The sequence below is a fragment of the Ophidiomyces ophidiicola genome, assembly GCF_022830035.1.
Source record: "Ophidiomyces ophidiicola strain CBS 122913 chromosome Unknown scaffold_24, whole genome shotgun sequence".
NCBI classification, from domain to species: Eukaryota; Fungi; Ascomycota; class Eurotiomycetes; order Onygenales; family Onygenaceae; genus Ophidiomyces; species Ophidiomyces ophidiicola.
The window spans coordinates 90,055-106,784 of record NW_026054664.1 but is presented as its reverse complement, the minus strand read 5'-3'; the positions used below and the strand labels follow the sequence as shown (position 1 = coordinate 106,784).

The 16,730-nt window shown below is 48.3% G+C and overlaps 5 protein-coding genes across 5 annotated transcripts; 2 read left to right on the top strand and 3 right to left on the bottom strand.

Moving 5' to 3' along the window:
* Positions 1–179: 179 nt before the first annotated feature.
* Positions 180–2,623, bottom strand: PAB1 (Protein phosphatase PP2A regulatory subunit B; the record flags this gene model as incomplete). Its single annotated transcript, XM_049254171.1, has 4 exons — positions 180–339; positions 393–1,027; positions 1,078–1,152; positions 1,208–2,623. The coding sequence occupies 4 exons, from the start codon at positions 2,621–2,623 to the stop codon at positions 180–182; spliced, it is 2,286 nt and encodes a 761-aa protein (XP_049106824.1).
* Positions 2,624–3,352: 729 nt separating this feature from the next.
* HUL5 (ubiquitin-protein ligase (E3)) lies at positions 3,353–7,069 on the bottom strand (the record flags this gene model as incomplete). Its single annotated transcript, XM_049254170.1, has 3 exons — positions 3,353–4,042; positions 4,096–5,092; positions 5,148–7,069. The coding sequence occupies 3 exons, from the start codon at positions 7,067–7,069 to the stop codon at positions 3,353–3,355; spliced, it is 3,609 nt and encodes a 1,202-aa protein (XP_049106823.1).
* A 670-nt stretch (positions 7,070–7,739) lies between these two features.
* Positions 7,740–8,218, bottom strand: MRPL27 (60S ribosomal protein L27, mitochondrial; the record flags this gene model as incomplete). Its single annotated transcript, XM_049254169.1, has 2 exons — positions 7,740–7,973; positions 8,033–8,218. The coding sequence occupies 2 exons, from the start codon at positions 8,216–8,218 to the stop codon at positions 7,740–7,742; spliced, it is 420 nt and encodes a 139-aa protein (XP_049106822.1).
* Positions 8,219–8,489: 271 nt separating this feature from the next.
* LOZ57_005136 (uncharacterized protein) lies at positions 8,490–11,447 on the top strand (the record flags this gene model as incomplete). The annotated part of the gene is made up of 2 exons (XM_049254168.1): positions 8,490–11,186; positions 11,265–11,447. 2 exons carry the CDS (start codon positions 8,490–8,492, stop codon positions 11,445–11,447), a joined length of 2,880 nt encoding a protein of 959 aa, XP_049106821.1.
* A 1,212-nt stretch (positions 11,448–12,659) lies between these two features.
* Positions 12,660–15,485, top strand: ACF2 (endo-1,3-beta glucanase; the record flags this gene model as incomplete). Its single annotated transcript, XM_049254167.1, has 5 exons — positions 12,660–13,106; positions 13,163–14,881; positions 14,938–14,999; positions 15,060–15,319; positions 15,424–15,485. 5 exons carry the CDS (start codon positions 12,660–12,662, stop codon positions 15,483–15,485), a joined length of 2,550 nt encoding a protein of 849 aa, XP_049106820.1.
* Positions 15,486–16,730: the final 1,245 nt, after the last annotated feature.

The following is a 16,730-nucleotide window of genomic DNA, read 5'->3' as shown; positions in this document are numbered from 1 at the left end:
TCCATTAACAACGCCTTCCTTAACATGAAGCTCCGAAACAGCACAATATCAGAGCAAGACAAGAACATATGAGGCTTGAAAGAGGAAAAAGAAGTAAATCACATATGGGACGTAATCATAAAGCACATCATATCAAGAAAGCCCCCAAGTCCAAAGCCATCGGTTAAGCCTGTTTGTATTTAGGACTTTATTTCCTCTGCTGTTTCATGTGTAGTGTCTTTTGGCTTGGAAGGATCTTCAATGGGTTCGCCAGCTTCGCCACCTTTGCTCTTGACATATTCATCATAAACAGTAAGCGCTTCGTCAACCTTGATTTTTAAAGCCGCCTCATCATCGACCCTGATAGATATTAGCCACAATATTAAAGCCGTGATAGCATATAAGAAACTTACAAAGCGAGTAGCTCGGCGTTGTCCATTTCCAAAAGCATACCCGTAATCTTACCAGCAAGTTCTGGTTGTTGGGCTGCAATCTTGGGATAAATTGCTTCACCAAGCATCTGTTTCTGCTGCGCAGGCGGTGCAGCATTCAAAACTTGAAGAGTGAGGCCATTAGGCCCGGCAGCTTCATCGCGCCCTGGCTGACCTGCCGCTCCTTGTCCACGACCTCCTTGTCCGGGGCGACCCATACCCTGTGGAATTTGCATACCACGTCCAAACTGAGCAGGAGCCATTCCAGGAACATTTGGAGGTATACCTTGAACATTGGGAGCTTGACCACGTCCCCGACCGAACGGAGCTTGGACCTGGGCCATTTGTGGAAAGTTAAGACCGTTGGGAATTCCAGCGCCCTGCATACCCATGGGCATGCCTTGTGCGCCCATACCATACGCATTGGGAGGCATTGGTTGATTTGGGTTCATGCCACGACCGCCCTGTTGTCCCGGGAAACCGCCGAACTGACCATGACGGCCGCCGGGCATACCTGGGATAACCATGCCAGGCTGCTGTTGGAATGGCATGCCGCCACGTTGGTTTGGAAGGAAATTTTGCTGGCCGGGACCATAAAATACCGCTGCCTGCATGAACTGGGGTATATTAGAAGATATTCCAAGGCTATCAAAAGTTAAAAGCTTACGGGTTGTGGCATTCCAGCTGCCGCTGCTGCTTGTTGTTGTCGAATAGTATTTCGAGCTTGTATACTTGCTTCAAGCTTCAGGGAACTGTTAGTAGCTTCACACAAAATCAATGAGCAAACGCGGACTTACTTGACTTCTACGGACATCTTTGCGTTGAGCCAAAGCAACATACAAAGGTTTACCTCCAATCATACGCTGATTCATTTCCGCGACGGCCTTCGAAGCCTCCTCGGGGCTGCTGAAACACACAAATCCAAAACCTTTACTCTTGCCAAACTTCTTTTCAGGTTTCTTGGTGTCAGATTTATTTTCTTTACCATCCTTAATATCTGGCTTTTCGGTCGACTCATCCTTAGATTCATCCTTCTCTAATTCTTTGGTTTCTTTCTTTGTATCTTTTTCTGAATCAGAGGATTCGGGGGCGAAGCTATCACGCATAACCTTAGCAGAGGTAATGGTGCCATAGTTTATGAAGAGTTCTCGGAGTTTTTCATCGTCAACGTCGTCAGTTAAATTCTTGATGTAAAGATTAACTCCTTGGTATTTCGAGGCCTTCTCGATACGTGCAGCCTCATATTGCTTGCGAAGTTCCTCTTCACGCTCATGTTTCTTTTGAGCGCGACCAACATACAGCTTCTGACCTTTGAAATCTTTGTCATTTAAGTCATCAACAGCAGCGGCGGCACTCTCATGGTTTGTAAAATTAACGAATCCAAACCCGCGGGTCTTCCCAGTTTCTGAGTTGTGGGCAAGGGTTGCGGAAGTTATATCTCCGAACTTCTCAAAGAGTTGACGGAATTCTTCATCTGTAGTACCTTCAGAGATATTTTTGACGTAGACGTTGGTGAAGTTTGCCTTCATCTCTTCAAATTTGCTCTGGCGATCTTTCTTGGCGATATGATGACCAACGAAGACTTTCTTATCATTCAATAGCATGCCATTGACATGCTTAATTGCATTTTGTGCAGCTTCGGCGGTTTCGTAATGAACAAAGCCATAGCCCTTGGAGTTGCCAAATTCATCCTGGGCAACCTTGCAGCTCAGAATATTGCCGAAAGCAGCGAATGTGTCGTGAAGAGCTTTGTTATCAATAGCTGTATCCAAATTTTTAATGAACACGTTGCCCTGGCCAGTCTTGCGAAGAGCTGGGTCACGCTGAGACCACATGATACGGCAGGGGCGGCCTTTGATCAGGGTGTAGTTGAGGTCTTCCAACGCACGCTCACCGTCGGCAGTGTTGTTGTAGTTGACGTAGGCATATCCAAGCGATCGTCTAGTAACAGCATCACGGCAAACACGAATAGATGCAACTTGGCCAATGGAAGAGAAAAGTTCGAAAAGCATGGCCTCGGTAACCGAGGGGTCTAGCTCGCCAACATAGAGTGATGCAGAGTGAGGTTGAGCATTCGCACTACCGGGAGCCTGGCCAGCCTCGCCAGCGGTATCTTCAGCGGTTGTGTTGGCATTGCTACCGTTTGCTGCAGGCTCAGGAGCGGCACCAGGGAGCGTGTCGACTGGAGGGTTGGTAGCGGTTTCTGCGGACATTTTGATTTTTTATTTTTTATTTATGGTGGAGAGTCTGGTGGAATAGAAGCATCAGCAACACTGAGTCGTTTGCGAGGGGAATAGAATAAAAAAAGATATATTTATCATGATGTGTGCGGCTTCAAAAAAGTCATGTGAGACAGAAGAGACCAACAAACCTGGTCAAAAAGATGCCAAATCCCAGGGAGGTGACGGGAGCCGTCGGTACGATTGATTTGCGACGCGAGGACTGTGTAGATGGCGGGCGACGGAGGCGAGGCGACAGTGCGAGAAGCCACAAAGAGAGCTAGCGACGACTTACCACGAAAACCTCAGAGAGGCAATCTTTTTTTGAAGAAGTTACGAGTAATTTTCGAGAAGGGGAAGGGGGCAGGCGAACAACGATGAAAGAACAGTCAACGCAGCCTGTAGGAATCGTCAAGCACGCAGCAGAGGGTGTGAGAAATCGCAGAGACGACGGTGGATGGAAAGGAAGAAGAGAGGAAGAGCTGCACGCCGTTTTTTGGGCCAAAAAAGCCGAAATTTCGAATTGGGGAGAGTTGGCGCTAGTCCGCTTCGGGTGTTGTTTGTCTTCAGAGTTTTCACGGCGGAATGTTTGCTGGGGGGCCTGATCTGGATCGCTGGTACGGAGTATGAAGGACGAGGTAGTAGTGGAAGAACGTTACGTGAAGGCTATGAACTACGTAACTACACAACAATACATAGTTACATACGGGGCTGCGGACCGTCCTAGCTCAGGTCGAACCCTGCCCCGGAGTTGATCGCATACATCAGTTTCTCGCGCAGAGTCTTTGCGCTGGTATAGCGTGGCAGCTTTAAAAGATTTGCACAGGTGCTGGCACTGGGCAGCCGCTCTTCATCAGAGGTAGAATCTCGAATGCTGAACCGCGGATTCAGGTGGCTAAACCCTAGAAGCGGGGCACGAGGCGTGGATGTGACGAACTTAAGGACCTTCTGTTTGTCTGAATTCGCCATTGCTGCGAGAACCTGCCAGAAAAGCTGTATTGTAATGTGCTCTTGTCTATCATCGCCAAGGACATACACCCCGCTGTACACGGTGTTTTGTCGGAGATCAGCAATGTCGATTTCGGTGGCATCCCCGCCCACCAGGCGCTGAAGTTCGACTTGGTTAAACATCGAGAGCCATGAAGGTTGAATGATTTGACCCATGCCCTGGAGGAAGGCATTTGTCTGTAGGTATGGCTGGACTTGGAGCCTGTGACGTGCGATATATGAGATATACACCAACCGATTCTGGTTTGTCACGGCAAGTTTGGAACCGTCCGGCTTGAGGTCCTTTGTGATGGATTGTGTTTTTATCTGGCTGTCAGGGGGGTTGGCAGGTAGGGTAATGGTGTCTGTGACGGTAAAATTGAGAGAGAAGTCTTCCACATCGCCAGTGTAGTTCTTGAGTTGCAACTAGAGGAGGGTCAATAGCTGATTAGCAATCGGGTACGGGCGAATAGGCTTACCAAACCTTGATACAAGCTCTCATCTAAATCTCGGAGATCGTTGAGGTTTGCACGGTACGCTGACTCCCGAGAAGCGGAACTCGAGCCGCCTGTGAGAGCCCATTTCAATAAGAAAAACCCTGCAAAATTGACATCCACCAAAATGCCTTCGTAAAGACATTTACCAATAATCCGACCGAGGAACTCGTACCGTTTTAATAAGCCTCTAATTTCTTCATTCCAAGTTGCACTCCTCTCAGAAACGCCAGCCTGTCGCAATAAAGCTCTCCGCTGTTCCACAGCACTTGGCTTCGGGTACAGCAAATGTTGATCATTTTCCGAAAAAAAGCTCAAAACACGGGAAGGATCAAATGCGTCACTGATAATGCTCGTCAGAAATTCCTTCATTACCCCTCCGCCGTCTATTCCGGCTTCGACGGTGTCAAATTGGTCAATAAAAGTGATCTGTATGGGTTCTTTTAGGCCTTCTCCAAGTGGGTAGAATTGTTGAAATGCATCTTCAAACAAATGCCCACGCCTTATGTTTGCATGATGTCGAGCTAGTATTTCGCTGCGTTGGCCAACTTCAGTACCTTGAGATATCGAAAATCGCCAAAAATCAGGGTCGACGTTTCCGCCCCGCCTTCGTACCTGGTCTCTGTAAATAAACTCCCTGAATATCTGTACTCGTGTATAAAATGGAATGAAAAATGGCATATTTCGTAGAATTTCTAGTCGAGGAGCCACAGCTTCGAGTTCTTTCCTGCGTGCCGCCTGGTGCTGTCGTTTTCTTAACAATTCTATCCGACGAAGCTGCTGTGCCCGACCAGTACCTACTAATCCAGGAGAACGGTTGATATATTCATCTTCCATACTTTCATCTTCGATGTCAGATTCGTCTTCGTTAAGTAATCGATGTCTATTTTCTTCCTCAGCAACAACAGAAGGAATAAACCCTTCCATATCAAATCGATCAGTCATCAACCAGTGGCCTTCGGGTAAGAATCTTCTACGCGAGCTGACCCAGGGTGTTAGCGATTCAAATGCGGACAATAGTGAATTTAAAGACGTACTCTCGCTCATGAACCATTCTCAGTAACCCAGTAACTAACCCCCTGAAATATTCCAGTGGGACCCCAGCCACGGCGACTAACTCCTTTCTCGTTGATCTCACAACTGGTTCTGTTGTTGGTAGGTGTTGTAAAGTGTTGAGGTTGAAATAATCTCGGATTCCAAGATTCCCATCTTTGGACCCTTCGGACGTCAACTCTGCTAAATTCCAATATAAAGGGAAAGCCAGATTCTTCAAAAATACAGTCAAGTCTCTGACTTCTTCCAGGGGTAAGGTGCTTTCCTTCGTCCATGAAGCAGGAGAGCCTCCAATGTCACATGAGGGAACGAAGAAGAATTCGTCGTCGTCTAGAACTTTCAATAAAAAGGTATACAGTTCAAGGAAAAGAAAAATTACAGTCCACTCCTGTTCGCGTCCAGGCCGAACAAAATTTGATGACCCAGGCGTGGCATTTGTTGATGACGACTTTAACATCGCTAAAATATCCTCAGTACGCTCAGTTACAGTGCGGTAAACTCTTGTTAACCTCGTGGCCTTCCAGAAATATTTTATGGCTGGTATTCGAGTAGAAGAAAATCCTCGATCAGCAGTGGAGGCTGACCCAAGATACAACCACATACGAATCTCGTCGCCCCGACGAGGAAAAATTCGAAGGAGAGTTAATGCATAAGTGGCAAGATATTTAGCTTCAGATTCAGCGTCAGTATCTGTCCCTGATACATTACCGACGTCAACATGAGATAAAAGCCGGGTTATGCTGCCTTGGTTCACGAGGCTTAAGAGCTCATTTCGAATGAAGGGGGGAAGTGGTTTAGGATCAGTAGTTTCTTCGTCGACGTCAATTCTCTGGAAGATTTCTGTCGCAACAGGGCTCAATAAAAGCGATAAGGCTCTTACGAACAAGATATCCGGGGCATGGTCGGAGAACATAGACCCTAGAGCATGCTTGTAGATATAGATAAAGTATGCAAGGAGCCAGATTCGGCCAATCATATCAGTTGAATTGAGAGGCGTCTGGGAGGATATTTTTGAATTGAGAGCCGATGCCAGTAGCTTATAATTAACTCCAGACGCAAGATCGGGCAAGGAAGGCAGATGGCTGTTTAGAAAGGGAATAGTGAGATAGGCACGGGCAAACCATTCATACACTTCCAAAGTATTAGAAGTAATAGGTTGTAAAAGTGCAAGAACAGTTTGAACGACTGATCTTATAACAGACATATCCGTAAATTTCTGCGAGTATGTGGTTAACCGAGCCATAGTTAGATAGAACTCGTGGGCATGTTGTGACATCTGGCGAGGAATGAGCGTTGTAAGAAATATCAGAAGCTGTAGCATGTCGTTCAAGGCATACTCAAACCGGCGATCGCGTCTTGCTGATAACGCATGGAGAGTAGAAAGCATTAATCGGGTGAGCAAAACTGGGTATTCCTTGAGCTGCAAGGTGATCTCTTCAGAGGCCTCCTGAAATGCCCGAGCAAGTCGACAAAGCCGCAGAAGATCTCCTTCATTGTCAATTTCCATGAAAGCCAAGAGAGTTTTAAGTTGTCCGATACATTCGATGGAGTCCCGGTATCCTACCACGGGTGGGAGTGAACATATTTCTGCGACACTATTGACTGGCCGATAATGCGGGTCTCGTTTACTTTCAGCTTGGTCCCATTTTTGTCTCCAGGTAAAACGTGTAGCTTTTCTGCTTCTGTATCCTCTCCACGTACGCTGAATCACCTGTGTAGCCCGTAGCTTATCCCTATCTAACTGTCGCTGAAGTCTTTCTTGCTGGGCGATTGCCAGAGTCGCCTGAGGTCCCGATGCGGGATGACGTTTCGAGGGTGGGTGGGCGGTGAAGGGGTTCGCCAGTGATCGGTTAGAAAGGTTCACCTGCCGGGGCCTGCGCGAGCTACCGGTAAATGATGTGAACATGGCGAGTCTGCAGCTCCGAATGTGGGGGAGGGTCGTGCCTGTGAACAGGTGAGATCGTGGCGTTCAGCTGCCTTTGGTCATCTCAGTCGTCGAGTTGAGTGGGAAAACTTCAGTAGCCTGAGGAGCGGAGTTTGCTCTTTTCATAATATCCATAAACGATGGAAGAGAGAATCGTGGTGCCTGGGCTTTTATTGGTAGGTGGATTTGATGATGCTAGGGTGAAAATGAAGCTTGCCACAAAGTTCTGCAGATAGCTTAACTACTGTGTTTGAAACGACCAAGCAAAATCCGCATAAAAGGGATGGGTGTCTCCAATAGCATTCTTGCCTATGGCGGAGTAAATCTTCAAGATATGTGAGACAGCAAACCCTGCCCTGAAGATGGATGTATCTATATATGTACACGAAGACCATTACTTCATCACTCTAGAAGCTCGATCTGATGCCTGCGCCATTGCAAAACTTAAATCAAAAGCCGGAAAAACAACACTGCAAACGCTAACATCGCCGTATGCCCCCAATAATCAACGCTATCGTACAAATGGACTGTAGGGAGGCCGAGCTCTAGCGTAGTCCAGGGACCGGTCACCGGTGTTGTCCAAGTCAGCCAACAGCAGAACATATGCTGAGGCGTCGATTCACAGAAGAGTCGCCCCGGTCCACGTAGATTTTCATCGCTCGATTCTGATCGTTTCTTCGGTCGACGGTTCAGATTGTTCGCCCAATTCTTCCTCGCGTCGTCGAAGCTCCACCACCTCCTCGTCGTTCTCTTCCACCCATTCTTGCAGGAAGTCTTTACCGGTATATGCTCTCGGTACGACTACTTCTCTACCGCTCTTCGCTTGGAGTATTTTTGTAAAGGCGTTACGGGTTGGCTCCATCCGCCGGGTTACGAAGGGGGTAAGCTATAACAAAGCTCGGGTTAGCTTCCGTACGGTGTAGAAATTGCAATAACCACACCGACCTTGAATTCCGAGAGGGTCTCGGGTACAACATATGTTCGTACTTTGGTCCAATTGATCACATATTTGCCCTTCTGGGGCGCGAAAAAACCCATAGAACCGGTGCGATTACCTTTGTAGTAACCCCCGTTCACTTGTTTTGTGGTCAAGCGCAAACGCGCTTGTAAACATTGCGAAGGCTTGAACATATCTGCAAATCGCTGGTGCGATACGAATAGTCGATGGAGAGGAATAGATCATTCTCCAGACTCAGGCTTTCGACATGGATTTGTTTTGTGACATGGAAGATTTCCCAGGTGAAACTTTCGCGGATTAACTTTTGGCCAGCCAGCGAAAGTTTAACTAAACGGCCAACAGGGATGCAGTATTAGTTCCACAAGTAAAAAAAGATGCGGGAGGTTTTAAGCAGGACTCTCGCACACCGCAGATTCCTCTTCAACTGAGAAACAGTATTTCACGATGCCTGGAAGACAATCTCATGTTCTTAATAACCAGAAAACTGATGGCTTAAAGAACAAAACCACGAGAGGGAAACGAAAGCTTGGGAGAGGCCTTGACGCTCTAACGGTCGCAGAACGGGAATACCCACAAAAGTCAGGCATCAAAAAACATAGACTTGGCGAGGATGAGGAACAAGAATCAGGCCGTAAGAGAGAATTTGGGCAGGATACCAATGACGAAGATGCCCCTTCAAAACGGAGAAGGACAGCCCACTCAGCACTGGACGAAGATGGAGGCAGCGACAGTGATGGAAACGAGTGGAAATTAGGTGAAGTGGATAGCGATGAAGATAGTGATATCGATAGCGACAACGCTTTTGGCTCCAGCGATGAAGAGAGATTTGAGGGATTCACTTTCAGAGCCAGTTCCTCAAAGACAAATGCAGATACACGCCGCAAGAAGCGGGATGAAGGCTTATCCGAGGATGGGAACGATTACGGATCGAATGATGAGATAGATGACGATCTTGGAGATGATGCAGTAGATTTGGCCGCAGCATGGGACATGAACGCAGAAGAGTCAGAGGAAGAGAAGTCAAAGGCGGCTTCGAAGGCGGGAAGACAAGCAGCAGAACAAGAGGAAAGTGATGAAGATAAATCCGCCTCGGAGACAGGCAGTGAAGATGAATCTGATGGGGAGTCGCAACTATCTTTTTCTGACAACGATGACGCTACAGAATCCCGTGGCCTCTCAAAACTACAGAGATTTGTGACTGCCTTAAAACCAGAATCTATGGATGAGAACAAATCCGGTCATGGACCTTCTATGACGCTCCAGGGTAATGAGCCAACCGAATTCGGTGTGGTGTCCCGCCAAAAACTCACGGTTGCGGATCTGTTGCCTACATTATCGGATTCTCGTATGAAAGGTTCTTTAAAGCATCTTCACACCGAAAGTGTTCCGAAGAATACTCAGAGCAGCGGTATTCCGGGGAAATTGGATGTACCACTATCCAAGCGCGAGCAGGATCGTCTAGACCGTGCAGCCGCTTATCAGAAGAGCAAGGAAACATTAGACCGGTGGATAGACACCGTCAAAGATAATAGACGTGCAGAACATCTAACATTTCCGCTCCCTGAGATCGCTCCTGTGCAAGATCGCAAAATCGCAGAATCGAAGCCCAGGACTGACCTTGAAACTACAATTCAAAATATTCTAGTTGAGAGTGGTCTAGCGAGCTCCAATGGCAAAGATGGGGAGAATCGGATCCAAGAAGTAGAAGAATTACAGGCGAATAAGCTCTCCATCGAGGAAATACAAGCCCGTCGCATCGAGCTCCGCAAGGCGCGAGAGTTACTCTTCCGGGAAGAGGTTCGAGCAAAGCGAATTAAAAAGATCAAGAGTAAAGCCTACCGCCGTGTTCATCGCAAGGAGAGAGAGCGAATGGAACTACGAGAAAGAGAGGCATTGGCTGCTGCTGGGGTTGAAATGGATGAGGATGATCGCGAGAAAGCCGATAGATTGCGAGCAGAGATGAGAATGGGTGCCAAGCATCGGGAGAGTAAGTGGGCGAAGAGTGTTAAAGAATCCGGTCGTGCGGCGTGGGATGACGATGCACGTGCTGGTATGGCCGAACAGGCTCGACGAAAAGATGAGCTTCAAAGGAGGATAGAAGGGAAACGAGTTGAGAATGAAGAGTACCTGGATTCGTCGAGTTCGGAATCTGAGGAGGATGATATAGATCCCTTTGACGAACTTGGGTCAGAAAATGAGTCCCAGAGACTAAAAGAGAAACTTAAGAAACTGGGTGCAACGGCAGACGAGGAAGATTCGAACGGTCCGCATGCAAAATTGTTTTCCATGAGATTCATGCAAAATGCTGAAGCTTCCCGAAAAGCGGCCAACGATGCCGAAATAAGGAAGCTTAGCAGGCAGCTTGATGGTAACACTTCAGCACCGGAAGAAGGCGACGAAGAAACTGGCGGCCGTCAGCATTACGGAAAGAAAGAGATGAAACCCTCTAAGCCGGCACCGGCTGTCTTGAAACATGATTTTGAAGAGCCCGATTCCGAGATTGAACAGTTGGAACGTCTTAACGTTGGTCAGTCGATCGAGAATCTTATAAACAGTAAAACAGATAAAACACAAAAGAGGCGATTGCGAAATTCAGTTCCGCACGAAGGCAGCCCGCATGGCAGCAACGCTAATTACAAGGAGCCAATAGATAACCCGTGGTTATCAGAAGGAACAAAACTACCACGGAAAATGAAACGTGTAGGAGACGGTAATGCAGATGTTACACTCATCGACAACAGCGGGCGATGTACGGGAGCACCCAATCCAAGGCACGCTTTTCGAGATGGAGGCTCCCATGTACCAAACATTCAGAACGGCGATGACACGTCTGACGAAGATGTTTCAGGTGGTACAGTGCTCCTTCGAAACGAAGAGCTTGTCCAGCGAGCGTTCGCGGGGGACGAGGTCCTCGAAGCGTTCAAGCAGGAAAAACGGGATGTTGTGGAGGATGAAGGCGATCAAGTCATTGAAGACACGCTGCCGGGATGGGGTGCCTGGACGGGATCCGGGCTCAGTAAGAGGGAGCAGCGAGACGCTAGAGCTAAGAGAAGCTTCACAACGAAGGAGGGCATCAGTCCTGAGAGGAGGAAGGACTCGAAACTAGAACGTGTTATCATCAACGAGAAGCGCATCCGAAAGGTATGATGATCTCCCTGCTGGCATGATGACCAGGCATGTCCATTATTCTGCTCGATGATGCTAATGATCGCGAGACAGAATACCAAGTATCTAGCGTCGCAGCTCCCCCACCCGTTTGAGTCACGGCAGCAGTACGAACGATCACTCCGGCTGCCTATTGGGCCTGAATGGACAACGAAAGAGGTGTTCCAGAGCCGCACAAAGCCGCGCGTGATGGTGAAGCAAGGTGTCATCAAGCCCATTCAGCGGCCGCACATGTAAATTAGAGGCTGGGAGGACAAGAAAAGTAACAGTTCCACATTGTCTGGGCGGGACAGTTTTGGTGCGACGCATGGCCGACGCCACGAGGACCGTAGAATCGGCATGACCGCCGGAGACGGCGCTGGCTGGCGCTGCAGCCGTCGTCTCCGGCGCAACCGCACTGTTCACGTTTGCCGCGCGTGTAGTTGGGCCTATGACGCGCTCGTCACGTGGCGGGCGCCGGCCCGTGACCTGACTGGCTGGCGGTGTTGATCGAGACCACGGCTGGCATCAGAGGCTGTCATCAGCGTCGCCGGGCCGTGTGCTGAGCCCAATATGATTGCGCCGTGATCAGCGGCTTGCTTATCCACCAGTTTTCCTTTGTTTTTGGGATTGGCTTTTCGATTTTGTGCTCCTCATGATCCTTCGTCCTGCATCGTCGGGTCAGTCAAGGCTCCGGCCCCGCAGGCGTCACCCGCCGCCTGCTGGTGCATCACCAAGACGCTCGAGGCGGCGCGAAGGTGAGCCGTGCCGCTGGCTGACAGACATCGTGTACTACTGTTTGGGTGTTGGCTGCGCGTGGCTTCAGATCGTGCCTGCGACAGCTCGCATGCCGGCAATTATACCTATATAAGGGAACAGGATCAGCACCATCCGGGATCTTCGCGACAGCAGACGGCTCATCTCCTGAACCAATATACCGCCAATATTCCTCCTGTTACCTGTACGGAGTATTCGGAGAATTACTATCTGCCGCGAAGGTAAGCTTTCCGCTTCGCTGGATTTTCCTTCATTTTGCCTTTTTTCTGTTTTTTGTGCGATCCAGCCATCATCGCCTAGTGGTTGCTATGGAGGCTCTCCTCTGCTATCGGACGCCCGCCACCATGGCCATGCTTGGCCTGCTGTGCCAGCCGTGTGCTTCACTGGTCGTGGGGTACTACTGCACGCCCATGCGTTCCCCGCCGTGCCTGGCACACGCCGTCATCCGAGGACGGCGGGCCCGCTTCCTGCCTGTATAAAATCCACCCCCCTGTCGCTCCTTTGGCGGCAGCCACTAGGGCATATTGGTTGTATGTCAAAACTGGCGTCGCGCCCGCCGTTTTTCTCTCTTCTCCTGCTTGTCGTCCTGGGCCGCCGTTCTTTACCTTGTGTTTGTTTTGTTCTTTCTTTTTTTTCTTTTTTCTTTTTCTTTCTTTCTTTCTTCGTCTTCCCGCTCGTTGGCTTGCATGCACCATGGCCTTGCCTCTGGCAAGATGGCTTACCCAGGCCATGCTAATATCTTCCGGCCTTTTTGCCGGTGTACAGTCCCTTCCGTATTCCCCGAATCCCGATCCTGCAGACGCCCAGCACTCCCCGTCACCACGCAGCCCGTATCCCAGTTTTCCAGTCCAAAGTCTAGAGGCGACACCCTCTGCCCCTTTGCGGTACCCGCCAAAGCCCACCAGACTAGGCACCAAGCAAGTGCCCTCAGAACGCGGTTATTTCAACACATCCAGCGAGATCTCTACTTATACGCCCCCTGGATTCAACCCCGAAGCCCTACCGTACGTCCCCTATAGACCAGCACCTCCTTTTCGTCCGCTCGGCATGGGTCAAAATGTCTTCCTACCCGTCTCCGACGGGCGGGTTCCGTTAAGCATTCCAAAAAGGGGAGACCATCCTATCAAGCCCAACCACATTGTAAGTATATATCTCTAGTTTTGTCTCATGTGTACGGGGGCTGATACACGACCTAGATAAACCCCACAGCACCAATATCTACCAACAAATTTTTTGCCAATTTCTTTCTTGGTAACCAGCAGGAGTATACGTTCACCCTACCCTATTCAGTCGGTTGGTCTAAAGGAACAGGTCCGGCAAACAGCTATGGAATGGCAATCTCTCATGTTGATGCAAACCAAAGAGTATTGGGAGAACGAGTCCCAAGCATTCCCGGAAATCCTGCTAGGTTCTTTTATAGCCCCGCTCGCCTCCAGTCAATCATTTTGTCTGCCACAGAACTTGGAAACTCTACCACGCTCAGCGTTGCAGAACCCCAGGCTGGATCTGCCAATGTTTTACTGAAGCCTCAGCCAAGCGGTAGTAATGGAACCGTATCTTTTCCATTAGTCCAGGGCATGGGATTCGTCACTGCTATTTACGACAATTTGCAACCGTTGGTGCAGACCGGTATCTTTTTCCGGACGGTCAGTGCTGTTACGTGTGCTAGAAGGGGAATATATAAATATATTACGATTCTTGAAAATGGAGCGAGGTGGGTTATTTACGTTACTCCTGCGAATGGAGTTGATCCAAAGTTCAAACTTCTGTCGAACCATACTATTGAAGGCCCGAGAGCATTCAAAGGAACTATACAAGTTGCCAAGGACCCAGGTAATGCAGACGCGCTCTACGACCGAACTTCGGGTGTTTACCCAACCTCCGTATCTGTCTCTGGACTTGTCACTGGCGCCACAGGTACATATCAATTCTCTTGGGCCAAGGCAGGAAACAGTAAAGACACCCCTTTGTTAATGTTTGCTTTGCCACATCATGTTGAAGCTTTTGATGACTCTTCCAAGAAGTCCCAGACTGACCTTCGATTACAAACACCGACAAAAGGCATTGCCACAGCTTGCCTTGGGGATTCATGGACTATGGTTGAGCAGAATCTACCTATCAACATGGGATTTGAGCCTTGGCAATCGTCTACATCTGTCAGGTGTTGCCTACCGCCTGCTTCACAGAAGATAATCCGAGAAGCCGCAGCCTCTGAGATGTCCCAAAACATGAGATCTCAAACAGACTTGGACAGCATGTATTTCAGTGGAAAGGCTCTCGCAAAATTTGCAATTATCGTGTATACAGTCCATGAGATGCTACAAGACCCTAAGTTTGCAGCCAGTGCATTGCAAAATCTAAAGGACAGCTTTGCATCCTTTGTTCAAAACAAGCAGAAACATCCCCTGGTCTACGATGCGGTTTGGAAAGGCGTGGTGTCTTCTGCAGCATATACTACCGGCGACCTAAATGCGGATTTTGGAAACAGCCTTTATAACGATCATCATTTCCATTACGGCTATTTCGTTTTAGCCGCTGCGATAATTGGAAAGCTGGATCCGTCCTGGCTTCCAGCAAATAAGGCCTGGGTCAATACGTTAGTTCGCGATTATGCCAACCCAGTTTCCGATGAACAATTCCCATTCTCTCGAGGCTTTGATTGGTACAATGGACATTCTTGGGCAAAGGGCATATTCCCTTCCGGCGATGGGAAAGATCAAGAATCTACTTCTGAAGACAGTATGTGCACATACGCTATTAAGATGTGGGGTGCAACTACCGGCGACGCTAGCATGGAGGCACGAGGAAACTTGATGCTGGGCATTCTAAAGCGGTCGCTGAATGATTACTTTTTGATGCACAGCAGCAATATCCACCAGCCGAAAGAATTTATTGCAAACAAAGTGACAGGCATTGTTAGTACCCTGGTCTCCGAAGCACTGCTCCCATACTAATATTATATGTTCGACAGCTTTTTGAAAATAAATGTGACCACACCACATATTTTGGCGCGAAGCTTGAGTACATCCAAGGGTAAGTGCGGTCCTTCTTCCCGCCTGGGCATCCGAGTTTAATCACTAAATACTTTCTTAGAATCCACATGCTTCCTATTCTCCCTGTATCAGCCTACATTCGAGACAAAGGCTTTGTTAGAGAAGAATGGGATGCGATGTTTGCCCCAAATGCCACTTTACCCGCTCAAACTGCAGAGGGCGGCTGGAGAGGCATTCTCTATTCAAACCTCGCGTTGATTGACCCAACGGCCTCGTGGGACTTCTTTGCCCAGCAAAATTTTAGTGGGGCTTGGCTCGATGGAGGTGCCAGTCGAACTTGGTCCCTTGCATATGCAGCCGGTAAGTAAATTTGGCTTCAACTACCCCGTATGAGCAGATATAGACAAGCCTTGCGCATACGTCGATACATCCACAAAGTAGCATTTCAACTAACGTCAGTTTAGGTCTTGGTGGAGGCCCCAGATCAAACCTGACAACTGCGCCTTGGAAATATACCCCTCGATGATAGCATCTAAGACTTACCCTTCACATTCGTTTATCACATATCAGCAACCCTTGTCCGACATTCCTTAATCGTTCTGCAATATTTTTGATGTACTATTATTGAATAGATTACATGTGTATGTACCTTTTCGGGCAATATTCTTCTCTTTGCACTTACTTTGTATATCTGTACATATATTTATGATGACTTTCTCAGTGTATATAATAGTTAGATATAATCACATACAGTCCGACAGAGTTAGATTCCATGTGCAGATTTTGAAGCAGCTGGAAATATACGTAATCTGACGAGCGGGCGGATAGGTACGGACCGCCGGCGTGGCCGAATTGCCCTTGACAATTTAGAAAGACAGGACGACAGGATCCGTGCAGCAGGTTAATCCCCTGGGCTTGTTGATGATGGAGTACGGAGAATTTAAAAGCTGAGTTATTGGCAAGTCAATAATGGAGTTGACCACTCCGCCTAGCGAACCCTTGGGTGCTAGTCAATTGCTTGCCAGTATACAGAAACAGAGCTGATCCCCAGAGAAACGTGTGCCAATGGAAGGGCGACGACGCGAATGCACCAACGAATATGAAGTGCAGAGTACCCCTTACCAAATATTGCTCCGGAATTCAAGGGATTGAGTTTGCCGCATTCACCCCGGAATATAGCCAGCGGTTGGCCTATGGAAATAGATACAACTACACCGCGTATCCGCCATAGTGGATGAGGATTATATACAGATACCACTTGGTATAGTATGTGCAGTATAGATAAGCTGTACAGTGTGCGACACTACAGACGTCATCATGTACTAGACTGATCTGCAGAGGAATAAGATGAGGGGTTTCAGGAACCCTTTTTACACGTATATGTAACCCTCACCGGAGCCCAGGCTGTCAACTCGGGAGTGTATCACAAAGCGATATTTCTAGCAGGACTTAATTTTACTTTTTTGAATAGTCTGATTGTTATATAAGAATTGAAATGGCAGGGTGAGAAATGCTGTGCAGGTGCTAAGAATGGGCGCGAAATAATCCAAGGCCCTTTTCAGACGGCATGCCAACCAAATGGATAAGGTGCGCGTACTCCGCACAGATCTGTACTCAGATCCCATAGTGGCGCATATTAAATTATGGTACTAAGGCTATTTACAGATTGTTCTGATGTCATAATCCATATCTTTCATATCTAGATACGGAAGAAGGTGAAGGGCATGAGATACGGACTTAGGGTTGACAAGCAGAAACAGTTGTATTATTA